At 43.4% G+C, this 26,393-nt stretch overlaps 1 protein-coding gene across 1 annotated transcript in view; it reads right to left on the reverse strand.

Annotated features, from left to right (window-relative positions):
* Nucleotides 1–248: 248 nt before the first annotated feature.
* Nucleotides 249–26,393, reverse strand: part of maml2 (mastermind like transcriptional coactivator 2) — a 30,983-nt gene continuing 4,838 nt past the window's right edge. Inside the window, exons 2-4 of the mRNA XM_076281898.1 lie at nt 8,519–9,859; nt 2,525–2,633; nt 249–2,033 (exon numbers count right to left, since the gene is read on the reverse strand). Coding sequence (XP_076138013.1) covers nt 1,129–2,033; nt 2,525–2,633; nt 8,519–9,859 — 2,355 coding nt within the window. The 3' untranslated portion in view covers nt 249–1,128. The remainder of the gene's footprint in view (nt 2,034–2,524; nt 2,634–8,518; nt 9,860–26,393) is intronic.

A 26,393-nucleotide genomic window follows, 5' to 3' on the forward strand; every position in this document is an offset into this window, starting at 1 on the left:
CTGCCAGAACATCTGTCACATAGGTGATGTCTTGTCATGTATAATAATTGTGTGTAATAAAATAATTAACCATTATTTGGGATAATGGTCAACCCATCAATCCATTTTGCCTTAGCATTATCCATCATCCAGAGTGACGTTTATAAAGAATTGTCATTAGTTAGTACAGGACTAGTTGTGTAGTCGTACCAGAACACCATGGGTGCTATGAGCTGAATACTGATGAGGCTGAGAGCTGGTTGAGGGAATCAAAGTTTCAGCATCCTTTTTAATTTAATCATTGTAAACCTATTTTGTGCTGGGGGGAAATATTACTTATAATGGTTAATAAACAAGATATGATTAAAATTAACCCAATTGAATCAATCAATAACATACAATGGAATAATGCTGACAACTCAACATTATATATAATCAACATTGCTTTTTATGTTACAGGTTATTACCAGTATACAAAGGTGTAATTTACAATGGAGGCGTGTATCTTGGACATCAACATCAGATAAAGTTTCCTACAAAATATTTCATTATCGGATTCAAAATATAAATTGGTTACAAATGTATTAGTGAGACAACCCATCCAAATATATTTATTACAGAATAGCTAACTTGCGAGCCTTGATACCAGAAGCTGAAAGCCAAAGATTTGTTTTAATGTCTACAGATTTGGGATGAATTATTGAACCACATTATAACTTCAGTACTAAAAAGCTTAAGGTATGGGGCTATAGAAAATGCAAACTGTGATACAATATCATTCATATATTTATCACTGGGGCCCATCATATGAACACAACCCATTGTAGATGTTTAAATAAATGACCTCTACAGTTTCTACAACATAATGACTGACTGTTATAGCACTGGTATGCACTGGTATACACACACATCACAAAATGTTAAGAAATGCTCCATATAAAACATGCTTGGAGAAAACAACATGGACTTTCTAACACATTCTTTTTAGACGTAAAATGTAATTATAATTTTGCATATACAAACATTTTCATATTTAGTATTAGTAATAACCATCATGTACACGTTATATGCAGTCAATTTGATCAGAAATTCCAACCTCTGGAATCCTTTCATGATGAATCAGTGGCTCCCTGGTTGCAGAGAGCCACTTTAAGAGTTTCCACCAAGAATCTCTTCCAGGTTAATGTCCTTCATCCAGTCATCATTTCCTGTGCCTGATTTCAAGAGTGAGTCAATAAAATCGGAGTCGGTGTTCACCCCCGGCACGGTGTTGTCCCCCTCGGGCAGAAAGTCAAATGTGTGTTGGCCTGGGCGACTACTGCTGTTGTTCTGCTGATACCCTCTCAGGCTGGGTGGTGGGAACGGACCAGTGCAAACTGACTCGGTTATAGAGCCTGGATTCAGATTGGTGGAAGGTGTGGGCACCCGGGGTTGGGTCTGTGGTGGACACGTTCTTGTGGTTGGCCCCCTAAGGTTGGCAGGGTTGAGGGGTGGCATTCCCCCATGTGGTGCCACTTGATTGGGGGGTCCAATCGAAGTCTGTGGGAAATGGTGGTGCCCACCCAAGTCGGGCTGTGAGCCAGGGGATCCCGCGGATCCTGGTCTCCTCTTCAGGTCCAGCCCAGTCTGTTTGTGTCCCTGGGCCCAACTCATGCCTGCCTCCATACTGGCACCACCAGGGGAGCCACGTAGCCCTGGTCCCAGCAGCCTGTGCTGACTCACCGCAGTCCTGACACGTGCTTGGATGTTTGTGACAGAGTTGGAGGCAAAGCTCTGAGCGTTAGCTCCCTGGAACGGTGGCAGTTTGTTTGGATGTAATCCCCCCATTCTGCTGTCGTTGCTGCTGTTGAACGGGTGCTGGTGCTGCTGTTCTCTCAGCGGGCCCACACACGGTTGGACACAGGAGCTTTGACGGGGGTCCTGTCCGCTTGTGAAGGTGTCACTGGAAGTGGGCATGATCTTAGAGGCCTGGCTGTTTGGCAGGGGGCAGGGCATGGCCTGCAGGTCACTCTGGTCTGGGCTGGTCTTTGCAACAGGTTGAGAGGAATTCATTCCTAAAGAGAATACAAACAAACATTAACAACTATACCATGATAAACCAGTCTGTTAATGACAGCACTGGGTTTATGGTCAGGGTATCTGTACAAAGTCAGCACCATTTACATTACATTGTAAGCTGATATTTTGTTGCTGTTAGCTATACATTAGCCTTCACCACTGGCATAAAAGATTAATGAAGGGTGTACATTTGGTCTGGTGTTACATGTGTTTTTATTATTATTATTTAGCTCTAGCCTGTTAAATGTAAAAGCGAACAGATGGAGGTTGTGCTGCTGTTGTTTGGACTAAACATGGAACTTTATGTGGTGTGAATCTTTTTAGATTTACACAAACATTGTATTCATAGTAAAATGGTGCCATATAAATAATGATACATGACTTAAACAACCAATATAATGGATACAATACTGAAATGCTGAAAAAATACAGAATACAATAATGTTAATACAATACTTAAAGCTAAGATGACATCATAGACTATTACCTGTGTATATCATTGAGTGCTGTCCTCCTGCACCGATTCTGGCCTGCTCGTAATCAGGGGGAGGCCTTGTGAGATGATGACTGAACTGGTCTTGGGGACCAGCTTTATCCTAAAACATAGAGGCATATACTGACTGAGTGATGATAAGGTGAACTCAGCTGACAGTGTCTATGTACATGTGACTTGTGTATGTGCATGTGTAACATATGGATAGCTTTGCTATTTCTGCCCAGCCAAAGTCATGATATAGTACAGCAAAGCTACAGACTGTGCTCCAACAGGAAAGCTAACCCTCTGGTTCAACTTCAGGTAAAACAAGAGACAACGCAGAGCTCTAAGGATACTGACTACTGGGATGATATGCTCTGATGATGTTCATTGGACTTTGTGGAAACACATATAGAGTAATGTAGAGGTATGCACAGATGTGCGGAAATGAAAATGTATACAGACATTCTACAACCATCGGTCAAAAAAGGTCCATGCTAACCTTGAGAGCATCATTGCTAGTGGTCAAAAAAGGTCCATGCTAACCTTAAGAGCATCATCGCTAGTGGTCTAAAAAGGTCCATGCTAACCTTGAGAGCATCATTGCTAGTGGTCTCACTGGTGTTCCATGTAGGCTACTCTGACATATTTACTGTTGTACTGTGATGTACCTTTTTCTGGGAAACTAAAGTCCAACACATATCATTCATGTTCCTGCGCGTTAACATAGATATTTAATTCAGTCAGGAAACACAGTCATCCTCTCTAACCCCTCCATTCAACCTTGTTGAAGAACTTGTTCCTTCAGCTTAGACGCACGGAAGCAGCTGTAGGCTACAGTGTAACATGTTGGCTCATCCTCCCACCTCTATTCCCAGGACCACCTCTCTAGATCCGTCTGCGCTTGGGTGGCCTTGTTTACATCCACAGCTTTTGCTCATGTTGTAGATCAGCTGTTTGTTAAGCAGCAACATCGGTTTTTATGCAGTAGTAGCTTTAAACTAAACTAGATTAGAGCAATGTTGAGGTTGGTTGGGAGAAACACAAGGGGCAAATATATTGATGTGAAAGAACAGAGCGTTAACAGTGACTTGGCCAGTCTGTAAAAAGCACACACTGTGCCTTTTCATTTGATGCTGAATGTACTAAACCTGTAGGTGCATGCCACAGCTCTTTAACTGGCGCCCACAACTGAACAGTATCAGTCAGTCACGGGCGCAACTGAAGTAATCATGGAATTGCAGCACTGCCGACCAACATTAAAAGGAGTCAAAATATTCTGTCCTTGTTTTGTGGTTGTAATAGATCTGACCTGGAAACAACCATGTAGTTCAAGTGTAAATGGAGCAAAGCTAAAAATATGAAAGAATTGAGGATAAGAACATTAGGGAAAACTACTCTTTCAGTTACATTATTTCGATATGTATAAAACATTGTTGTTTTTGACAAGAAGTACATTTAAAGGGGCACCACTGAGGTTATTATTTCCATATACTTTCCTGAAAAGCTCTTCAGAAGATATACATATCTACATATTCCCTAGAGGCCTCATGCCTCTTGGTCTGAGAAACAATTCCATCATCTAGCTCCTCTCCCAAAGTGAACTCCTACGGTCATATGTCATCGCAAGCGTGAACTCCTGGTCCTGTCCCATAACCAAACAACCGGTCTGTAAGCAACTTCCGTCAGCATGTTGACTCAAAACATTTCCCAGGGCAAAATGGATCTGGCGGTGGAGCACTACATTATTCATAGACACTGAGAAGAGCTCCATTCTCCGCAGACTTGCTCTAGAGGTCCCAGAAGGGAAACACAGAGAGAGCAAACTCCCTCCCCACTTTTCCCACTTTTCTCACTGCCCTACCCAAGTAAACACACACACACACACACACACACTCACATCACATCACATCACAGGAAGAATTCAAAACTTTGACGGCTCAGTGTGAGAGCAGGGGGAAATGAAAATGCCTTTTAGATTTCATCAAGTTGAGGTTGCCATCATCTAGAAAAGAAAGGTTACAGTAATTCCAGATTCTTATTTGAAGTTACTTGTTGCTTATTTTATTTCTTCCCAAGATTTCACCCTGCTAAAATGACGTTGCCACTGTTGCCTTTCTGCTTACTATACAGGGTTCAGACCTCGAGTTCTGTTATTAATAGTTCTACAGAAACAGATGACACTGAATGTAATGTAAAATATGATTTCTGTCAATCCTAACATATGCAAGCCAATAAACAAGAAAGAAATACAGATGCAGATAAAATACAGGCCACTGGGCCACATAACTCCAACTGTTGTCAACAAAATGTACTGTTCATTTTCACAAAGCTGAAAAGCCATAAGTCTATTCACTCCATTGTACTCCAGCCAATTAGCAGCACCGTGAGAAATCACGGAGGTTCTCAGAAAATCTGACCACAAAGCCCGTCCATCCTCATATTACACCCAGCCAAGCCCTCCCCTCTTTGGAGACTGGGCATGAGTGAGGCTTTCAAACAAGAGCTCTGTTAACATGTACGTCTGCGTAATCCTCTCTTTGTCATCCTGATGTGTCATGAAGCCATTTCCCATCTTTCTTTTTTCCTCCCTCTCTACTTTAAATGAATCCCACATGTGGCCATGGAGTCCATAAAGGAGCCGTGTGTGAAGAATGCTCTTGGCCCAGAACATTATGGCCAGCTGACACACATTCAGGGCCTCTCGCTCACTCACTGTCTGCCTCCACCTCCCCCTCTCTCTCCCACACACACACACACACATATAGAGTGTCTCACACTCATTCTCACGTTTCTCTATTATAACTTGCTACCATTGCCTCTTTCACATAGACCTAAACTCATGTTTTTTCTGTTGTACACACACACACACACACACACACACACACACACACACACACACACACACACACACAAACGCACAGACACACACAGAAAGCACACCCATTCTGTATTGTTCCACATGCGCTCTCCCTCTCTGTGGCAGTGTGCACTCCCGGCTCTCACACTCCTGGCTTTCCCTCCGGCTGCAGTCCCAAGGGATGGGCCTCGGCATCTGGATTTGGCCCCAAAGCTCTTTCCCAGAAAACAAGCATTCCCTTCACAGCGCCAACCAGCTACAACCTGTCATTCCCATCCCCTTTACCCCCACGCTCAACCACTCCCGCCAGCCACCACCACCATCCCAGCCACAGCCACACTTCCTCCCACACAATCTCCCCACAGCCTGCCTGCCACACTCTTCATTCCTCCTCACACTGGAAGAACAATACATGTATATTTGTGTTTGCTTTCATTTGGTTCACCAAAATATAAACCCTAAATTGTATCCTGTATGACTTATTGGGTTGAAATCAATATTCTTTAAAATATTCAAACCACTTGCATTACCTGTACACATTTTCATCATTCACCCATATAAAGGTTCCAGAACATGATCTTATGACCACATGGTCATCATTAGTGATTTTAGCCTATTTGTGGAAACCCTATAGATATCTACAACATGGCCATTAAAATCAATCACAGGAGAAAAGTGCTGTGTTTTAAAGGGCGTCATGGGGAAATGGTAGCAGTGTATAAAGAGATCCAGGCAGTTCGTGCTCTTTCAGAGCCATCTCTCTAAGTATCTCCCATTGGGAGGAAATACATTGGAGCTAATTGCCACTCCGAGGGAGATTGTGTCTGCAATGAAGGATCTTTATTTCCATAGCATCACTAATCCACTTCACTGTGGGAGGAGGTGAAGGGAGATGCCTTTTTTTTGCCTGATGACATGATGTCGGGACCAGAGTTAACTCTTGCATTGGGAACGGGCTGAATTCCTGGCTGTTCTAAGACAGAACAATCGCTCTCCTCATCTCATTTTGAAGCACATTTCAGATGGCTCAACTTGCGTGGTTGCCCATTATCACTTCTGTACAAAAGTGGGTTTTGTGCAGAAAGGTGGACATTCATCTCCCCGATCATGACAAATCAGCCGTTACACTTCTGGCACCAAGCTAAGCAGATTACCGTCATATTCCACAACTTGTTCCTTGCAGCTAACAGACTCCAATTAACAAATCCCGCTGCGCACGTCTATGTGCTGATGGAGAATGGCTGTGACAAGTGGAGAAATTAAAGGGCTTGCATGTTAATCTGCCACACTGCCACAAACCAGGGCTTGCTGCTGTCAGATGGCTCCAAGGGAAACATATTCAAGACTCTAGCTACTGTGAGCACATCAACAATATTCTCGAAAGAACAAGGGCGAAGGGCTGTTTTTCAGAGCGGAAACTCAGCTCACAAAGGGCTTTGGGCCAAAACAGACACCAAGAGAGAGCAAGACAGAAAGAGGGTGGGTATAGAAAGTGAGTTATATGACAAGCTTTCCATCCATTTTTGCAAAATATAAATAATAAGTTCACAAGTGCTGTGCCGGTGATGCTGGCCTATCTCATATCTGACTGTCTGTTCTATTGATACTAGGGGTGTAACGGTTCATGTATTCGTATTGAACCAAAACGGTACGGGCGTCACGGTTCGGTGCATGAATTTACACGGAGAATACACGGTATAAAAATAAATAAAACTCGTGTGCGGATTAATTAATGTCATGCGCAATTACTGTTAAGCAGCGAGAGTTACGGGAGTTCTTTAGCGACACCTAACGCTAATCTTTAGCATCGCCTTAGCTCTGAAGCTCTGATTGGCGCCTATGTTTTTTTTTGTCAGGACGTCGGTCGAGTCCATCAGTCATTAGCAGCACTAAGGTTAGACCCACAAGAGTTAGAGGATCCGCTGGTCTCTGATCGCAAGTTTGAGAACTTCAGTTACAGTAACGTTAGTACAGGCGAAAGAGTGGTGGATAAGATGAAACTGTGTGTCGGCGTTGATCAGCAGTTGTTGGGTATGTGAGTGGAAAAAATGCTACACATATTCGAAGCCATCACCCAGATGATGTAGGCTACCAATCACTGAAACGAGGGGAAAAAACTTACCCTGCGCTTCAGCAGCCTTTGGATACACATAGCCTACAAATATGGCCAAAACCTATGGCTTAAATTAAATGATTTCGTAATGACAGAAAGCTATTTAAATCGCGTGGTAATTACCTTTATGTTGGGGTAACTTGTAACTTCTCACATGAGGAGCTGGTAGTGTTAAGTGCATAGACAGCAAAATAAAGTGACAACGCTAACCAGGCTAATAAACAAACCATGCTACGGTGAGTTAACGTCAAAGGGCAAAGTCACGTGACTTCTAGTTGTAGTCTGTTTATGAAATAAAAGGAGCAATTTCGTTTTTTTAAAAAAAGGCAAAATATTGTGATATTTTCACAGTTAGTAGGCTAGATTATTACTTTACACACAATACAAAAAAATATTGAGGCAAATTGTAGACCCTTCCATATACAACTAAACACAGATGTTGAAGGTCTTGCTTAAGTGGATTTTTAAAAATCATTTTTCTATGTAATTTGCACTTTCAGAAATAAGAGATGCTGTAGGCCTATTTTCAGTTTTATAGCTGATTGTCTTATTTTGTTTACAAGTTACAGATGGAGTCTGGGTACTTATTGTACTGTTTAGACTACATCTTACACACTTCAGGCTGTTCAGATAGCTCAGGGAAGAGACTGTATGACACTAGGTGGTACAGCCTGAGACATGTACAAAAAAAAAATGCTTTCTGCATTTTTGTTTTGCTTTTCCCTCCATTGTACCGAACTCGTACCGAACCGTGATGTCCGAACCGAGGTATGAACCGAACCGTGACTTCTGTGTACCGTTACACCCCTAATTGATACTTATAACTACTATCAAGGTCTGATTTCCACATTAGTATAACATAACAATACTTGATACTAGATTCATGTCTATATCACCTGAAAAACATCAGTCAGAGAATTAGCTTGCTTTCATCAGTGCCAACTGTGCAATTGTTGGTGGGATCTTAGCTAGTTATCTCATGAAGTTAGACAAAACCGCTTAACTGCATCTTTAAATTCAAAATCATTTTTACCGCTTGTTGCTGACTGATTTTGAGATGCATCCCCGGCCCGTGCTGGTTGAGACACGATCTCGGAGGCATTCCTTTGGTCAGGAGGCACTGTGATCCAGCCGTGGGTACCTGCTGGTTCTGGAAATGAAGTCCGCTATGGGCCTGGTTCTGGTGCTGACTGTGGTTTTTGTTTGCTTGTTGCTCCTGCTGCTGCTGCTGCTGTTGTTGTTGTTGTTGTTGTTGTTGTTGTTGTTGTTGTTTTTGTTGTTGTTGTTGTGAGGTGGCCTTACCCTGAGGCAAAGACATGAGGGAGCCCTGTTGCCCAATAGAGGTTCCAGCCTTAGGAGTGAACTGCAGCATGGGCTTGCTGTTGAGGACCTTGAGGTCTGCATAGTTAGAATTGTTGAATCCATTGCGCTTGAAGAGGCAGTTATTTCTGCCCTTGTTCTGCTTGATGCCGAGAGGGCTGTTGTGCTGTGTGGAGCACATTGTGGAGACCCCAGGTAGTTTATCTCCAGAGGGGAAGCCCCCTGCAGAGTGAGGGCCCAGGCCCAGGGACCAGCTGGCCTGGTGGTTCTGATGCGGGTGGCCTTGCTGGGGGTGGTGGAGCAGGACACTGGGCTGCAGCTGGTTTGCTGCCATCTGTTTGAGCTGCTCAGCGTGAGAGAGCTCTGGCCAGCCCGCTATGGTTCTGGAGAGGCCAGCAGAGCCCTGAGATGTCTGACCATGACTCATCTGTACCGAACCGTCCATGGAGAACGATGGGCCAGCTGAGGCAGGCCTGAGCTGTGGGGAGCCCTTAGACACCTGGCCAAAGTCGGGCGAGTACTCTGTCTTGATTGGTTTATCTAAGAGGGGACAAGGATTGGTCGAACCTGCTGAGCTGGGACGCCCCAACTCCAGATTAAAGGTTTCATCATGCTTGAGGATCTTCTCAAACTCCAGGTCATTCAAGGAGGGCACGGATTTGGTCAGCTCGTCAAAGAGCTCCTGGAGCTCAGGGTCGATCTGGCCTCCCCCTTCATCGTGGAAGTCGAAGCCAATCATGCCAACGTCTGCTGAGGCCTGGCCACAGGTCTGCACCTCCACACACTCCTTCTTCATCTCCCTGAGGGTTTTGTTGAAGAGGTCGCTGCCCAAGCTATGGGGCATCAGGGAGTGCAGAGCGTGGTGGCCCATGGAGGCTGAGCCTGGGTGATTATTCTGACCCCTGCTGGGCCCAAGAGCACAGGGCCCAGCCTGAAGACTTCCTGGATCCACACGGAGGCGTTTGAAGTCCCCTCCGGAAGTCCCACAAGATACGACATTTTTCTTAAAACCAGAAGGGTGTCCTTCAATCTTTCTTCTCAATGACCCATGGACCTAAGGCAACAAAAAAGATGACAAAATTAGAATTCATCCAAATATGAAACAACACATTATGTGTACAGTATGGTTTGCACACTAAAGTAAGTCACAGAGGACAAAATACTGAAAGAATGCCTCCTTGTACTTTCTTTGAACAAAGATCAATAGCCAGTCTATGCTGAAATGTGCCTGAAGGGACAGTAAGGCACGTGGCCTAGAACATCTCAGAAAATCACCTCTTATTTCATGTATTTTTCCTCAGCAGTGACACTGTATCAAATCATCTGTATCAAATCATCAGAGTAACTCATAGCACATTCATTGCCCATTTTGGCAGCCATGACAGAGGTGGTTGGCACCAAACCCCTTGTCCAGCAATTAGCAAGTCTACACCATACATGCCCGCTGAGACAGTGAGTACATGGGGGTCTGAAAGTCCTGTCATTAGCTGAGGAAATTTGTATAGCAATCGTAGACATAGAACAAAGAAAGCTTTTCGTGCTTTCCACATCAATAATATTCCCTCTGTAGTCTCAGAGTAAAAATAGCAGTGCTTTCTTTGTGCATGTGTGTCTGTGTGTGTGTGTGTGTGTGCGTGTGTGTGTGCGCGTGTGTTTCATTCTGCTTATTATGTGTGAGAGGGGATTCAATTTCATTAAATTCATTCATTCATTGTCTTCTTCATCTCTTAATATAATTAGGCCAGGAAATAAGCATGCAAATATGAAAATTAGCTGACAGGAAACAAGTGAACATATGAGGCCCTGGTTGGCATACACAGCAAAATGTAATGCAGGAGGGATACAAATCAAAAGCCCTGTCCCTCATTATGTGCAATGGTATCCCTGAGCGTGTCTGGCTTTGAAAGTGAATGCAAGTAGTAGTCATCCTCAAAGGGCAGGGAGTGACTGCTGCCTTCCTCCGCCCTCTCCTATTATTTAGATAGTCTTGGAGTCCTGCTGCCTACAGTAGACTGAGTATGCCATGAACTCCTGTTCTTGTTTACTGGTATGTGACCCTTCAAATGCAACCTTAGCTATCAGTGGAGCTTCCATTGTTTTCTGACCAAGAGGAGTGAGTGAGTAGCATGTTGGTTCAAGGATTCATCCACCATTAGAGTGCACATGACCTGCTCTTCTCTACACCTCCACCTGTCCACCATTAGAGTGCACATGACCTGCTCTTTTCTACACCTCCACCTGTCCACCATTAGAGTGCACATGACCTGCTCTTTTCTACACCTCCACCTGTCCACCATTAGAGTGCACATGACCTGCTCTTCTCTACACCTCCACCTGTCCACCATTAGAGTGCACATGACCTGCTCTTCTCTACACCTCCACCTGTCCACCATTAGAGTGCACATGATCTGCTCTTCACTACACCTCCACCTGTCCACCACTGATCTCAGGCCTCAACTTCCCTAAGCTCTGCCTCACAGTTTGTACATATGGTCAGAGGCATTCTGATGTGTTGGTTAAAACTGGACATCTCCCATCAAGGTTCTGGAATTCAGTACCAAGCGAACTGGGAGTATCATGACCTTGACAAGGGCTAAGTCCCTGAACAGGACATCCTGAACATCAAAGACCCTAATCACCAGTGCCCAGTCTCACCAGCTGTTACAGCGGGAGGCATCCTTGGGAGGAGGTGGTATGTCAGAACTTTTCTTTTAGTGATTTCCCTTCTGGTCTTTGTAAGCACACGTGGCTTTCTGCAGTGTGTGTTTGTGTGTTCTAAGGGTGGCGGATTAGGGTGAATGAAACCTAAGGCTTCAGATAGAGCAGCTGTTTTTGCGTGGAACACCCAACACACATCCAAGCTACTCTCCTTTACTCACATGTTTTCCACATTCCACAACACCTACAATCCAAATCTGAACCAGACCATTCCAAGTAACCAGACTCTTCATGAGTACTGTAAGCTCCACATGATATCAGGAAAGGATCAGTCACCAGGGATCCCTCCAATGAATGAGTAACTGTATGCTACAGCTTGGGGGAAATGCCTCTGATTTCCAGTGCACAGCACCAGTGCATTTCAAAGGAGTGACAGAAATGCCCGAGGTCTCTATGTGACAGCATTATTCTTTCATTGCCTACTTACTTAGTAATAGACAGCCTTATCCTGAGGCCTAGCATTAAGTAGTGTTCAAAAAACGGAATTAATAAATCTAAAATATTAAAGCAGATAAAAACAGATATGTCAAAGCCAAGAATCAAAATGAGCTTAACACCCCAAAATTATATAACACCAAAAATGACACAAGATTACATATAATTTTTCTACACTGCAGATGAGGTCGGATGTTATGTTTATTGAATGCTAATGTATGCCTTTGCATGTAAATGGTATTTTCAGGAACAGCATATTGGGTTGAGGTGGAAGTCTTAAAAACTCATTTATTTTCCTGGTGCAAGCCAGTGGCGCTCTCTATATTTGCCTGAAATCCCCATGACAAATCTAAGAGATCTGAAAATAGATTTTCTGATTAAGATTTAATGAGCCCAGAAAGTTGGGATCATGTTGAAAGTGACTCCTGGCCAATCTGCCCTAACAGGCAGAATGGGAGAGCTGGGTAGCAGTTTAAAGTACAGTAACAGTATAGATTTTGTTACAGTGTATTATTTCTACCAGGTTCAGTGTAACATACTGTGTAACAAACTACTGTATAATGCAAAACAGTTACTTTGTTCTTTCATATTGATATTGTGTGTACATTGTGTGTAATAAGAAATGCTTGTTGCCAAAGGGCATGTTCCATCTGTAAAAGACAGTGGTGACTGTGGCGTTAGTGTAAAGTAAAGCAGGAGCTTTTTGGAGCTAGTGTCAAGTTTGCAGGGGAAATAGAACACCTGCAGTCACCACTGCATTAGTACAAGTGTTAATACACAATAATAATAATGCTTATCTGATTGACTGGCGGGGTGGCTTTTAATTCTGAATAATGGGACACCTATGAAGCAGATCTGGTAAAAAAAAGTTTAATCGCCGTTCCATATCAATGCTTATGAATGGTGACTAGCCTATAACAACGATAGTAGGACGACGGTTGAGCCTGGAGGCAGGCTTCGCAATCGCAACAATGGAATCAACTGTATCAACAAGCTAACTGTCCATGCTATCGCTGTTATAGGGCCAACGAAAGTTGTACAACAAGCTGAACTAGTGAGCTTCTTTTTAAACGGAACCGCGTGTTTCCTTTGCTTTACAGTGGCAACCGGGTGATAAGCGGGATAACGGCCTTCGAGGTGTGTCCAGTTATACGGAATTAATGGACTCGGGCGGAGGCCCCTCGCCCTCGTCCATTAATTCCATATAACAGGACACCTCGGCGGCCATTATCCCTTACTACTTAGACGCATGGTTCATGGTGACCATGAATAACTGAACTATTAGGCTACATATTAAAAGGTATATGATGATGATGATGATGATGATGACATCATTCTTTCTTTTAGAGAAACAGTACACCCAAAGATTATTTTGAGGTGTAGAATAAGATTGCCTGCTGTGCCTTGGATGGAAATAGTCTTGGCAAACCAAATACAGCACCGGAAACTGCCTGCATCATTGTGTTTACGGAACACAAACACATTTGAGGTCACAGCTTCATTAATCTGTTAGACACAGTGGAGGATGGATATACAACTAAACAAAAGTCAGGGTTCCTTCTAAGCCTCACGAGCCAGCAAGACACTGAAACACCTTTTGAAAAGGCTTTATCTTAAAGCCCCACTGGTTGGCTTTCTATGTCCTCTCCACAAGAGGGAGAGAGATAGAGAGGGTGGGAGGATGGGAAGAGAGAGAGAGGGCGAAAGATCCGGAGAGAGAGAGAGAGAGAGAGAGAGAGAGAGAAGGCCAGCCATGGTGTGTAGGTCTCTGATTAGCCTTGGCACGTGCTGCCGGGCCTCCTCCTCCTCTTCCTCCTCCTCCTCCTCACTGCAGAGGTGGGCTCCACCACTTTACTCTGCACTGCTCAGCACTTTGCCTCAGCACACTTCCTGACGGATTACTAGATTGATGCCAGGCCCCCGGGGAGAGGAGGAGGAGGATGAGGAGGAAGAAAGAGCGGGAGGGGAGGATCAGCGCCGAGCGAGAGCGGTGCAGGCAGGCAGGCAGGTTGCTGGGCGGGAGCTCCCCCGGGAGATGGCGGAGCATGATGATCAGAGCGCCTTTGAAGAGATGTGAGTTTACCGCACATCCGTGTTCAGGCGAAGCCCAACAATTAGAGCAGCCTTTCCTCACATTTACATTGTATCCACAGGCTCTGCTGTCTGGACTTAGCTAACTAAGCTAGCGCCAGACAGCTGACAGTGCCACCCAAACCCTGGCAGAGGCAGCGGGTTTGTTCACAGGCAAACAAGGAGCTTCAAGAGGCCAAGCAGCCAAGGTCCACTCAACACATCAGAAAACAGGAGACTGGCAACTACTGAGCTGTTCATTTCACAATGTTGCTTCTAGATTGTGAGATTTTACATGAAGAAAGAGACTGCACAGTACTAATATGGCGAGAAAACCAATTGAGAAGTCTAGCCAAAACTCAAAACTGCTGTGTAGTGACCAAAGCATTGCAATAAAGGTTTCAATATTTCACAACAGTGGGAGGCAGCAGAAGACAAAAAAAGATTTCGAAAAGAGATAAGTAGCCAAGGACATTCATGGATGACTGAGAAGATAGCCATAAAGAACCACAGTTTCCTGCCATTATTCCAACATACAGTATCTAAAGCAGAGCCATGTGTAGTGTCTGGGTTAGGCCCTGAGGCAGGCCATGTTGTGGCACCAGTGACGAGGCTAGAGCAGATGAAGTGATGTCTGTCAACCTCCGCTGACATGTGTCACCTCAGCTCACATCACAGTGCTGCTGGAGCTCACCCAGGCCAGCGCTGCTGTCGCCTCACCTCACCTCGCCTCCTCCTGTCACAGCCTCTCACACAGACACACACTGGCAGCCCAGAGCGACAGCGGGCACTGCAGAGTGGGGTGGCTCTCTCTCTCTCTCTCCTTTTCTCTCTCTCTTTTCACTCTCTCTCTCTTTTTTCCTCATCTCTGATGAGAACATTTGAAATTATATGATGACCTTCTTCAGGACTTTTAATGATTTCTGGGAGATAGGGATGCATCAATAAGAGGAGGAATGGGACTCACACCATGTCACATACTCTGTGCCAATTACAGAGAGGATTACAGTGACATTCAAATTGAAATGATCCCACTATGATGATACATAGCAACACTATGATGATACCGGGATACCAAATGAAACCATGTTTTCAAGTGTAGAAGATTAATGGCTATTTAAGTTTTTTTGTTTTTACTTTTCGTGAATCTGTTTTTACTGATTCTCCAATTTAGTGGCCCTTGACGTTTAGAGAAGACGATGCCACAAATATCCCTATAACCTTAACACAGATACATGGAAGGATATTCTACACACCTTGTCTATAGAATGCATCCCATGATCCCACGCCCTGAATGATATATTCTGATTTTGGTTGTTTGACAACTCAATAGAGCTGCAAGATTTATTCAACTGACTGCATATTGCTGCTTAAACTATAGCTGACAACTGTCAAAGGCAGTCTTTTATGAACCGACCCCCTCCAATCTCCCCTTCATTGGTTCTGAAATACCACATAACAATAAGTACAAGTAAACTGGGCCAAAAGGGAACAGAAGTCCCATGGTATCTGCCCCCTCTCACAATGGCAGGAATACAAAAAGAGTAGTGTTCCTCAGGTTAACTTAGCAACCACTTCCTGCTTTCCTCACACAAACTCACTCACACCCATGGCAAAGGCTGGTGTGCTGTTTCATTTCATTGTTACGGATAGAAACTTTTTTCCAAAAGAAAGAATGCTACAATAGATTCCCTTCTTTGTGTGTGTCTTGGAATTATGTCTTTCTTTCTTTCGTTCGTTCTGAGTATATGCAAGTTTGTCGCTCCATCTTTTTCTGTGTCGTCCATGTTAATGTTTCTACTCCTCCTGCTGTGCTGCTCTGTCTTCTTGGCTCAATCATTCTGTCTTGTCTCCTTTCCCATCTCCATCTGTCTTTCTATTAATGTCTCTCTCTTAATCTCCCCCCTTGCTCACTCTCACTCTCACTCTCTCTCTCGCACTATGGGTTGTCCATGTTAAAAGAGGAAAAAGAAGGAAACAGAAAAAGAGAGGAGGAGGAGGAAGGGGGGGTGAAAGACCTCCCACTCTACCCCACCATCTTGGTGTTCAGAGCAAATGCTATGCAACCAGTCTGAGGCAGAAAGGCTTATGAGGGCTCCCCTGCCCATTCTGAAAGGGTTTCATTTAGTGGCAATAGTGACTCAAGTTCTCTCTCTGCTCTCTGAGCTGCTCCCAACCCCAGGGAGTGCAACAGATGGCTAGAGAGGAGCGAGACAGAGAGAGGGAAAGGGAGAGAAAGGGAGAGGTGCAAACAGGGACACTAACACAGAAACAGTGCTCAGCTGAGAGAGAGAAACAAAGATGTGGATCACATGTTTGAGAAATTAGGTAGAGAGAGAGAAAGAGAGAGAGAGAGAGAGAAAGAGAAAAAAAATTAAATGCCTAAAGAGACCCTTACCTTGTGAAGACTCAAAAATTGTGATTGATAATTTCTAAGATAGCATTTTAAGTAATCTGATATGTAAGTGGTAACAGAAGATATGCTTCATTCAGGCACATTACAGTCCACCAGGGGTCACTACGGCCTATGGCTGCCCTCTAATAGCCCAAGTTTCTGAATGTTAAACTGACACAGAGAAAATAATATATATTATAAATTAATTATATCACATTATAAGCAGTCCTGACTTAATTGGCATATTACGCTAATTACAGTGAAGCTTTGGGTATGAATGGGGCTCAGATTGCCTGGTTCTTTCATGATTGGATCTCTTTGAAGGGACTGGAAATAAGCATAGGAGATTGTTCACTCCTTTACTCTGTGACACATATTGGGCCTAACTTGCCATGTCATTACTTAGCAGCTTCATTTGGGTCTGGTATATAAATAGCTTGTAAGAGATGATCTTCAATCCACTATTGCTTGCACATTATCAAAAAGAAAACAAGAAGTTCTAAAAAAGAAAGTGACTCTATGTATGTCCATACATGGCCATTTCCATATGACCCTGTGGGCCTTTTCCCAGACCCTGAGCCTGCCTGGGACTCTGGCACCGGAAAAGGCCCATAAGAGGGGAACACATTGCCTTCCTGTTTTCAAAGAAGAGCCCTATGGCATGCAGGGCTATTCCCCGCTCCCCCACACATCATTTCCCTATCTTCAGCATCTGGCAACTTCTCACATGTGCAGATGTGGCACACACACACACACACACACACACACACAAAGGCAACCACATACTCACACAGTTCATACCCATATGTGTACAAAACATGTACAAAATGTGCAAATTCACCCTCTAAAACCTAAATTTGATCACACTCTCACACTTCCTAGCAGCGATGACTATACCCCTACATGTGTGAGTGCTGAGTATTCTGAAGCATGCGGCCATGAATATCTCCAGCCTTTCCCACACATAAAAAAAAATTCAAAGGCAGCAAATTCATAAAGCGGCCACGCCACTGCTGAGCAGGCTAGCGCTGACTCGGTATGCTGGTGTGAGTAATGTCGCTGACTACACATCTAAATGCACAGGGAAACCATCAGCGAGTCCCAAGGCATTAGCAGCTTCACCTAAAGTCAGCCAGCTTTAATTAGAGCCAGTGATTATTGCGCAGTCTTGTCTTTTAACACCTCTGCTTCCAGCATGCTCAGAGGATGGGCTCTCACTCTTTCACAGTGAAGGCACAGCAATACTATTTTTGTAAGAGCTGCGCTGTTTGCTCCAGGTTTGTCTTGTGTGCTCTCCTAAGCAGGTTAAAATGTTAAGCTGCCAGTGCTTACTTCAAAGTGATAGGTTGTATGGGTAACATCCTAAACATGATTAGACGTGTCAGGACACAGCTGAGCAGGTTCAGAATGGCAAGAAAAATATTTACAGGCTGTTGACTTACTTCTCCTCTGACAAGAGGCAAGCTGCAATTTTCCCACCAAGGGAGCAAAGACTTCTACGTTTCAGGAAATGAAACACATCCTGTAAATGACAATTAATTGCAGTTTTGAGTGTGTAAACGCAGCGCTTCGATAGGGCCTCTCTCTCTCACTCCGTTGCATACTTGCTGAAACATTCCATTCAAACACAGTCTCCATTTTAATCTCCCGTGGGAAAAAATGGCCCCAGGAGTTAAGGCATGCTTAAAACATTACTGTTTGACCGACCTGAAACCCACCTAAAACCTCCACAACAAAGAAACAAGTTCTAACATAACAAAGAGAAAGACTCCTGTCAGTGTGGATTCAATTATTGCAGAGCAATAACAAGGGCACAGAGAGGAAATGCCTTGTCAGTCAGATCAGCACCTTTTACCAGTACATGGTCCCATTCTGAACTGGTACGTACCTTTAGCTAGAACTCGTACTGAACTGAACAAAGCCCCACACATTTTCCCTTAGCATGCATCACCAATGAAACTCTAGACAGGCTTCAAAAGCATTCACTAACTCGCACAATACGCCACATTTCTTTAGGCTCCAATTGAACATGATAGGGCTGGGGATAACAAAGAGCACATTATAACATGATTTCATAATGAGGCAGCGCGCAGGCACAGTCCAGAACATGGGAACGTAATGGCACAAGGAATGTCCAACCCTAACAAACAGTGGCCCCCTAGGCACTGAGCAGAGAGTTTAGCAATACCAGTTTAAATGTTTTTTTAATGATACAATTATATAGACCATTTAGTGGATTCCGTGTCACAGTTCATTTCACTGAAAATTGTTTAGTTTATTTTGTTGTCATTATACCTTTATTACTGCTTTGTGTCTCTCTATGGTTCATCAGATAGCCAACTCCCTGAGCAACACACGACGAGATCAAGTTCATGTATCTACTGATACACTACTCTATCAGAAGGAAGTGATCAGTGTCACTATACTACAAAATACACGGACTAAAGACTCCCAGGCCATAAAAGGGACAGCCTCACATCGTACAGGACAGCTCATGCATGCCCACAGTCCATGTGCTAATAGTTAGCCGGCTTCAGCCTCCCAGTGCAGTATCTGCTGTCGCTGGAGGAGGACTTCAGGGTGGTTTAGAGTTCAACATTGCAGCACACCTCTCATAGGGCTTGTTGGAGCATGTAGCTGCCTGTGACACTGTCCATGTGTGCGTGGGCCTTTGTGTGAATCAGTCAAGATGGCCAGTTTCTCTCCATCTTTCTCCTATCTCAATCCAGTATCAAAGATTTTTATCAGCATAACAAATTTGTACATTTGGAATACTTAATCTTTCACTAAGCAGTGCCAAAACACTTACTAATTCTCCGTCACTATGACTTGCTTTTCCTCTCTCTCTTTGTATTCAGTGACTTATTTTCACACTGCCCCCCTCACTCACGTTATCTGTCTTCTGACATTGCCTCATGCGTTAACACTCTAACTGCAGGAAGTGGGCGCAGAGAGCACCATCATATGATCTCACTCATGTCCCCTCCCCCACCGAATGGAAGAACTTCACTTTTCCAATGTTTTAATCCCTCTACCCCTATCACACATGCACACACACACACAAAGACACACACACATGCAAAGACATGCAACTTAAGTTTTGTTAAACCAGTTAAGAGATCAAATCGGTAATCAAAAAGGTCCATGAAGTTTAGTATGATGAACTGTCAATTGCCATTGCCTGGCCTGGTTGCTACGGTTTATAAAAGTCTAAAGCTGATAGCAAGCAGGAAGCCTCAGTTTGTTCACCAAAAGAAGCCAACCAACATTTTAATCGCAGAAAATCCTGTGGCTTTTTGTTACACGTTTAATATGTCTTTCACTGAGGACAAATTAAAGCATTATTTTTGTCTGCAGGGATTAAACAGCAGTGCAGACATTATCAGAATGGGTTGCAGCACAAAACAGACCCTACAGCCAACAAGTGCTCTCTCTTTCACAAGACCAGTGCTGATGAACAAAGACATCATTTCATTTAAGCAGAACATGACTTGAGTACATAGACTGAGTTCAGGCAACCTTCCCTACAGCTCCACTGCTCTGGGAGTCACATTAGAAGCAGAGAGAGTTTGCGTAATAGCCCACAACACATTAATGCCGCAAAAGAGGCTTGGATTTCAGTTAACAGCCCAGTAGGTTGAGTTGTGGTTTTCAGGTTATCTCGGCGTGAGCAGCTTTTTATACGTATGATATAGGCTATATGTCCATTTCAGCTCTTAGTACTTTTGACATTCACAGACCTCTCATTTACTGTGCAACAGACATGATAATGTATAACTAGTTGTGTTCAGAATGTTAATATTAATCAGTGCCATGCCTAGGTGTCCCTGAGAATCAAACCCATGTAATTACCAAGCGAATAATTAACTGTTCATTTGTACCTGCACTCATAAAACATCCCTCGTACTTTCTCAACACACAAATGTGTTGCTGAAATAATGGTGGTTACAACATTACAACAGCCTTAGCTTAACAGAACAAATGTTAGCTTGAGAAGTTTTATAGGAAATGTTTTTATGCTGAAAAAACAAGGTTTATGAAGAATGTCACAATTTTCTCTGTCTACCACTGTGCTTTGACATAGCCCTAGCCTTCGAAGCCTCCAGCTTCAGCCCAGTGTGTGTTACCTACAGCTCAGCAGGGGTTAAGAGGGGAGAAACAGAGAGTGAGGTCCAGGAGCTATTTAATGAATATATTTATGAATGCCCCTGTTGCTTCGCTATTGGAGGGCCATGTTGTTAGGATATTGCACAAGCCTCTCTTTGTTGCCGGATGTGGGAATAACATCCAATGGATTCTAAAAAAAGAACAGGAAGGAAGCTGGGGGTGGGGTGACAGTAAGCAGAGGAGAGGAGAGGAGAGGAGAGCCATGCCGAGGGGAGGAGAGAGAGGAGTGCAGCAGCGAGGGTCTGCTGGCCAGAGTGTGAGTGAGAAAGGAATGTTACTGCTCACTCATTCTTTCTCATGGAAACACCCATGACCACCTTGTCTCTGAAGCAGTCATGAAAGACCACATGCCACATGCAATTCAACAAAATGTGAGAATGATGCAGCTAATGAGAATATAAGTACTCAAGAACCTCAATTCAGCATCTGCCCAAGGACATCACCAATCTCTATGGCTTCTGAGTCTATACAACATACAACATGAAACACACATGTGCGCACACACACACACAGAGACAAAAACACACACACACTTTCACTCACTCATACACTCACTGCTTGGCCTGAAATAGGACCTTTGCAGAGCCATGGAGCACAGAATTTTTGATTCATCGTCAAATTATTCCAACTGTTTGGCAGATCTAGCGTTGTGCAATCATGATGGTTTATCAGCCTGGACAGCTGCTTTTGATACACTGACCAGAGCACATCTTGCAAACCACTGCTATGCTTTTCAGCAGCAGCCCCAATTATATTATTGCTGTTGTTATATTATTATGACTGCCGCTATGCAGCATGGTCATACAGGTTTTGTCAAAATATTTGGTCGACGACGATCCCTGGGACACGGAACCACAGGAGGGCGAGACTTGGTGGGCATGTAGCCCCCCAAAAGCCTGGAGACCGAAAGCAGCTTTCACAGAATAAATTGCCAACTGTTGTGACCCAAGATTACAACATTGTAGTGATGTTAAGGTGATGATACATGAGGCAACTTTTTGAGCAATGTTGCTGGGCAACCACATTTCCATTTATTCTGATTGGATGATCATGACGATTTGCCTACTGACTGTTCTCTAGAAAAGAAATTGTTGCCCAATATCAATTGGAACATACCAGAACCACATTACTTACTTAGCCCATAACTGTGGTATATCACCAATATGTGAAAGATGTAAATGCAAAAATGGGTGCTTCAATTGATATTTTGTGACGACATGTAGGATTTTGACATGTAAGATACATGAAATTTTGCCCAAAGGTGGCGCTGCAATTGACTTTTGTATCTCAACTTGAGATTCTCAAGAAGTCAAAGACACAGTTTTGAAATTTGGTATTTTTACACTTGGGCCCATTTGCTTACATCTCCTTCAAGAGCAACTTGAAGGTTACATTTGTGTCTAAACGCACAAACTGTTTCTTAAAAATGAATGCAGAAGATGTGATTCAATTATTTTTATGTTTTACGAGACCTAATCAGAAAAACTGAGGTTATTTTAAGTAGTCCTCTTGAACGTTCTTTTACTCAAAATAACATTCCATACGTCATACTAGGGAGTCGTCTCTGCCTGTCGCTGCCAGCCAGCCCTATGCAGCAGTAGGTCACATGTGCTTGGGTGTTCCTGTGCTAGTGGCTTAGTGCAAACCAAATGCATGTCTGGCCCCACTCCATCAGGGATTGTTTCCAGTCGTTACCTCCTAATGGGCACAGACTTCGGGTTAAGTTTGACAAGCCTTTAACCACACTGCGACACTCCCAATATGGGATATACTTCCTACTTCTCCATCAACAATCTTGAATTTCCCCTGGGGATCAATAAAGTATCTATCTATCTCTATCTATCTAATGCAAGTTGATATATTAGGCTTTTCCCAAACCCTATGAGCAAGTATCAATATCTTTGATACAATCTTCTTGCCCCTGCATCAATCCTACTACTGTTTTTGCTCCATCTAGTTATATCACTGCTGTCCCTGCTCTAAGTACATTTCAAACAAACTTCACTTCACTCAGCCACCCCCACTGGTCTTCTGTCAGAACAGCAGTCCTACACTATAAACCCAGGCAAGTGAACTGAGCTGGTAGCAATAGGCACAGCCAGACTAATGGTGACCCTCCGCAAATTAAAATTGAGTTTGTCAACATTTCCTGCTCCTCTCTTAAGAACATCAGGATAAAGTGGACTTATGCAGTCCAAAGAAACTCAAAAGAGTTTGTGTGTGAGTGTGTATGTATACTCCTGTATGCTCAGTCTATTGGAACAAACCTGAGCATTCATAGTATGGGAAGGACAGCATACTCCCGACCACTCTGCTTTCCTCAGATTGACATCTCTTCTTGAGAGTGATCTGCCTTCTTGGTTAAATCTAGTTTTCTACAGTTGAAGCTATATCACATCATGACAGAGAAAAGCTCACTTGTTTACAACTTTCTACATCCTGCCCGGTCATTCTCCCATGACTGGATAACACGCTGGATTCATTTCAAACTTTGTTGTGGGGAAGAAATTGATTACTGGAGACTCGGAATGTATGAAAAATGGATAGCTATGCTGCCAAACATGTTATGTCTACTTCATTTCCACAGTAAACGACCTTGAGTCAGCATTCCATTCCAAGTCAGACATTTCTGTTATTGTTGTTGTTGACTTTTTGGCAATGGCCAGACAGACGCACAACTCAACAGATCACCCAGTATCAGGAACACAACTTGGCACAATTTATTGAAAACAACCCAGAAGCTGGACAATAGGGATAAGTTAGTGTGTAATCTGAACAGCTATCAACTTGCTTTTTCTTGAGGGAACTGACATGGACTAATAGACCCTCTCAAAACATGGAAAATAACACCCTGGAAGGAAACAGGCATTCACATGCCTCACTGAGCATAAACAGCTGTATATTAGCACCTCCACACACTCTTAAACTGCAAGAACAGCAGCAACAGAGCAGGGGTCATGCGGGCACAATAAAACTCCCCAGCTGCAGCTCGCTCGGCAGGTTATGTCTGTGGAAATCATGGACAAGGACAAAGACCACAGCTGAGATGGGTTTGTGGTTGGTGACTAAACAATGAGAAGACTACATTAATGCTACACTGCAAGTACTTTAAAGGGACACCAGGCAACGTTTTCGTGTTAATTAATCATCTTCGTAAATCGGTATATGGTTAAATTACTTATTACGGGGCGAATGAAGGCTCTCTCGCCCGCCCCTACTGCCTGTAGGAAGAATATCCCACTTGCAAGTTCGGTGTATCCTACCCGCCGACCGAAGCAGGATCAGTTTACAGCACAGAGGCAGGCTAACGAAACGCTAGAGATTGTTGCAAACGTGTGTATAATGGCAGAGCCGGCGTAGAAGCAGCGAAAACCCTTGACGGAAGACACAATAAAAAAGGAAGAGCTTCAGACAGAGCGAGGGGGAGTTTCGTAGAGAAAAAGCATCAGGCTTGCCTGGTGTCCCTTTAACAATGTTACATCTAGGCTACAACTCTTCTAAAACGTCTAGGCTGGTACCTGCAGATATTGTTGGGCAGTGGCCACTCATAAGGTATATCCAGCATGAGAAGGCAAGGGATTCTCCCAAGTTACAATGTTGCTTTTTGTCAGATCGTCCCAAATTGTGGCTAAGGTAAATAAACTCTGAATGAGGGTTTACTACATCAACTGCTGAACTAGTTGCTAGCATTTTTTCAAGAGACCACATAGTACCAGTGGAGCTGGGCTAGTGCACAGATGGACAGAGAGACATTGAGAGAGAAAAACAAGTCACTAAGAAGAGAAAAAGGGGTTGGGAGGGGGGAAGTGAAAAAAGAGCATTGAGCTTCTTTTCAGTATGGCGCAAATTCTGCAAAGCCTGGGAAACCAGGCAGTTTGGCTGCAGACTGCAAGAAATATCCTGAGCTGTAACGTAAACAACGTTGAACTCTGATCTAATGAGCCGCCCCCACCCCTTTCATCTGACATATTCTGGTGAGAGTATTCTTCTTTTTTGTTGTCAATGACTTCAGGAGTGCACTCTCCAATTTCCTGGTACTATGGGGTCACAGGACAGAGGAGGAAAGTGTTTGTATGGGGGAGAGAGGAGGGGGCTTGAAGTTGGAGGCCTTTTCAGTGAAGGTCTTGATCCCCCTTGTCACTCAACCATGTTAAGCTCAGATGAGGCACTACGATTGGCTACATCCCACAAATGAATGTCTTCATTTAGAGACAGTTCCACAGTAGAGGCACTTCCAGTTTGCTACAGTTGCCTTACATACCAATCATGCAATTAAACATAACAATCATGTAATTTGTGTCTAGATTCTTTAAAAGTGTTCAGTGGGTAGTGGTCACATGTTACAACAAAACCCATTTAGTCTGAGTCATCATGAAATCAACCTGTGGGAACATGTCACTAGCAATCACCCATGAAACTCAAACCAGTTCTTAAAAATTTCCCTGAAACACCTGAAAGAACTAGGGGAAATGTCATAAAGATCCAGGATCAGTTTATTGTTCATGTCTCTTGGTCCTGCTCTGCATAAGCGTGATGTGCAGACCTGTATAGAACCTAAGGATGCACGTTCCCACAAGAATCCAATTTCAGGCGAGCCTACTCAAGTGTAACATACGTTGAGTTTTTGCTGGGCAACAATGTTTGCTCTCTCTCCCTGCTCTCCGTTTCTGCTTCTATTTTCTGCTTCTATTACTTACACATAGTCTGTGTGGATTCACTTCGTCGACAAATAGGACAGTAAACACATGCAAAATGTGTGGCCCAATTTGATATATATTATTTTCTTGGACACCCTTTAGATTTGCTTAAGTTTGCTTAAGTTTTATGTCATTTCTGTGGACAATCTCTCAACTCATACATTGTGTGTACAATATTGCACTGCAAAAAATTTATTCTAACCAAGTGTTATTGATCTTATATTAAAATTAAAAAATCTATTTGGTATTGTTTTTAGTATGAAAAGACTTACCTAGCACCCTCTCAAAAGATCATTTTGACTTAATTTAAGAAGACTTTAACTTATTTTAAGGAGTCTTGTCAAGACAAATTTGCTCAACGCACTGGCAGACAAATTTGCTTGTTTTTAGGACAAATTTGCTTAACGCACTGGCAGACAATTTTGCTTGTTTTCAAGATGAGATGTCTTAAAATAAGTCATTTTTTTTCTTAAATTAAGTCAAATGATTTCACAAGAAAGCACTAGGTAAGTGTCTTTATACTGAAAACAATACCAACTAGTTTTTTTTATCTTGATATAAGATTAATAACACTTGGTTAGATTTTGTTAGATAAGCAGTTTTTGCAGTGTGCCCACCCACACATAGCCTACTTCATCCTGTTTGAATGTTACACGGCTGTGGTCAATGCCACATTTCTGCATTCATTTCCATAGCTCCAACCAGGGCCATAACCAACTATGAGGTCACCGTAAAATTACATTTAAAGATAAATACCGAAAGAAAAAATACAGCAGCTGAGAATTTCTCAACTACATTTCTACATAAAATTGTTATTTAGTGTCTGTTGCATGTGAAAGTTGAGAGATGATGTGGGTGTTGTAGGAACTTAAACTGGCAGCAGTTGAAATGTAGGAGGCAGGGAGGCAGTAGGTAGATGCTGGTAAACCGGCAACATACCAAATAAAAACAATGACTGACTGACATTATGACTTTGTTTAGATGAATACCACAAACTATATAAGCCCACTGGCTGAACTGACTGGAACAAAATCAAGGTCACTAGAGGTGCCAATGCAAGGCGTTCTCAGTCTAAAGCTGCCACTGGAGCTGTAGTCCAAAGCACA

Source organism: Alosa pseudoharengus, unplaced genomic scaffold (assembly GCF_046254945.1).
Source record: "Alosa pseudoharengus isolate Yale_2024_CS ecotype anadromous, Long Island Sound unplaced genomic scaffold, YU_APseudo_1.1 YU_APseudo_1.1_scf_13, whole genome shotgun sequence".
In the NCBI taxonomy this organism is placed as follows: Eukaryota; Metazoa; Chordata; class Actinopteri; order Clupeiformes; family Clupeidae; genus Alosa; species Alosa pseudoharengus.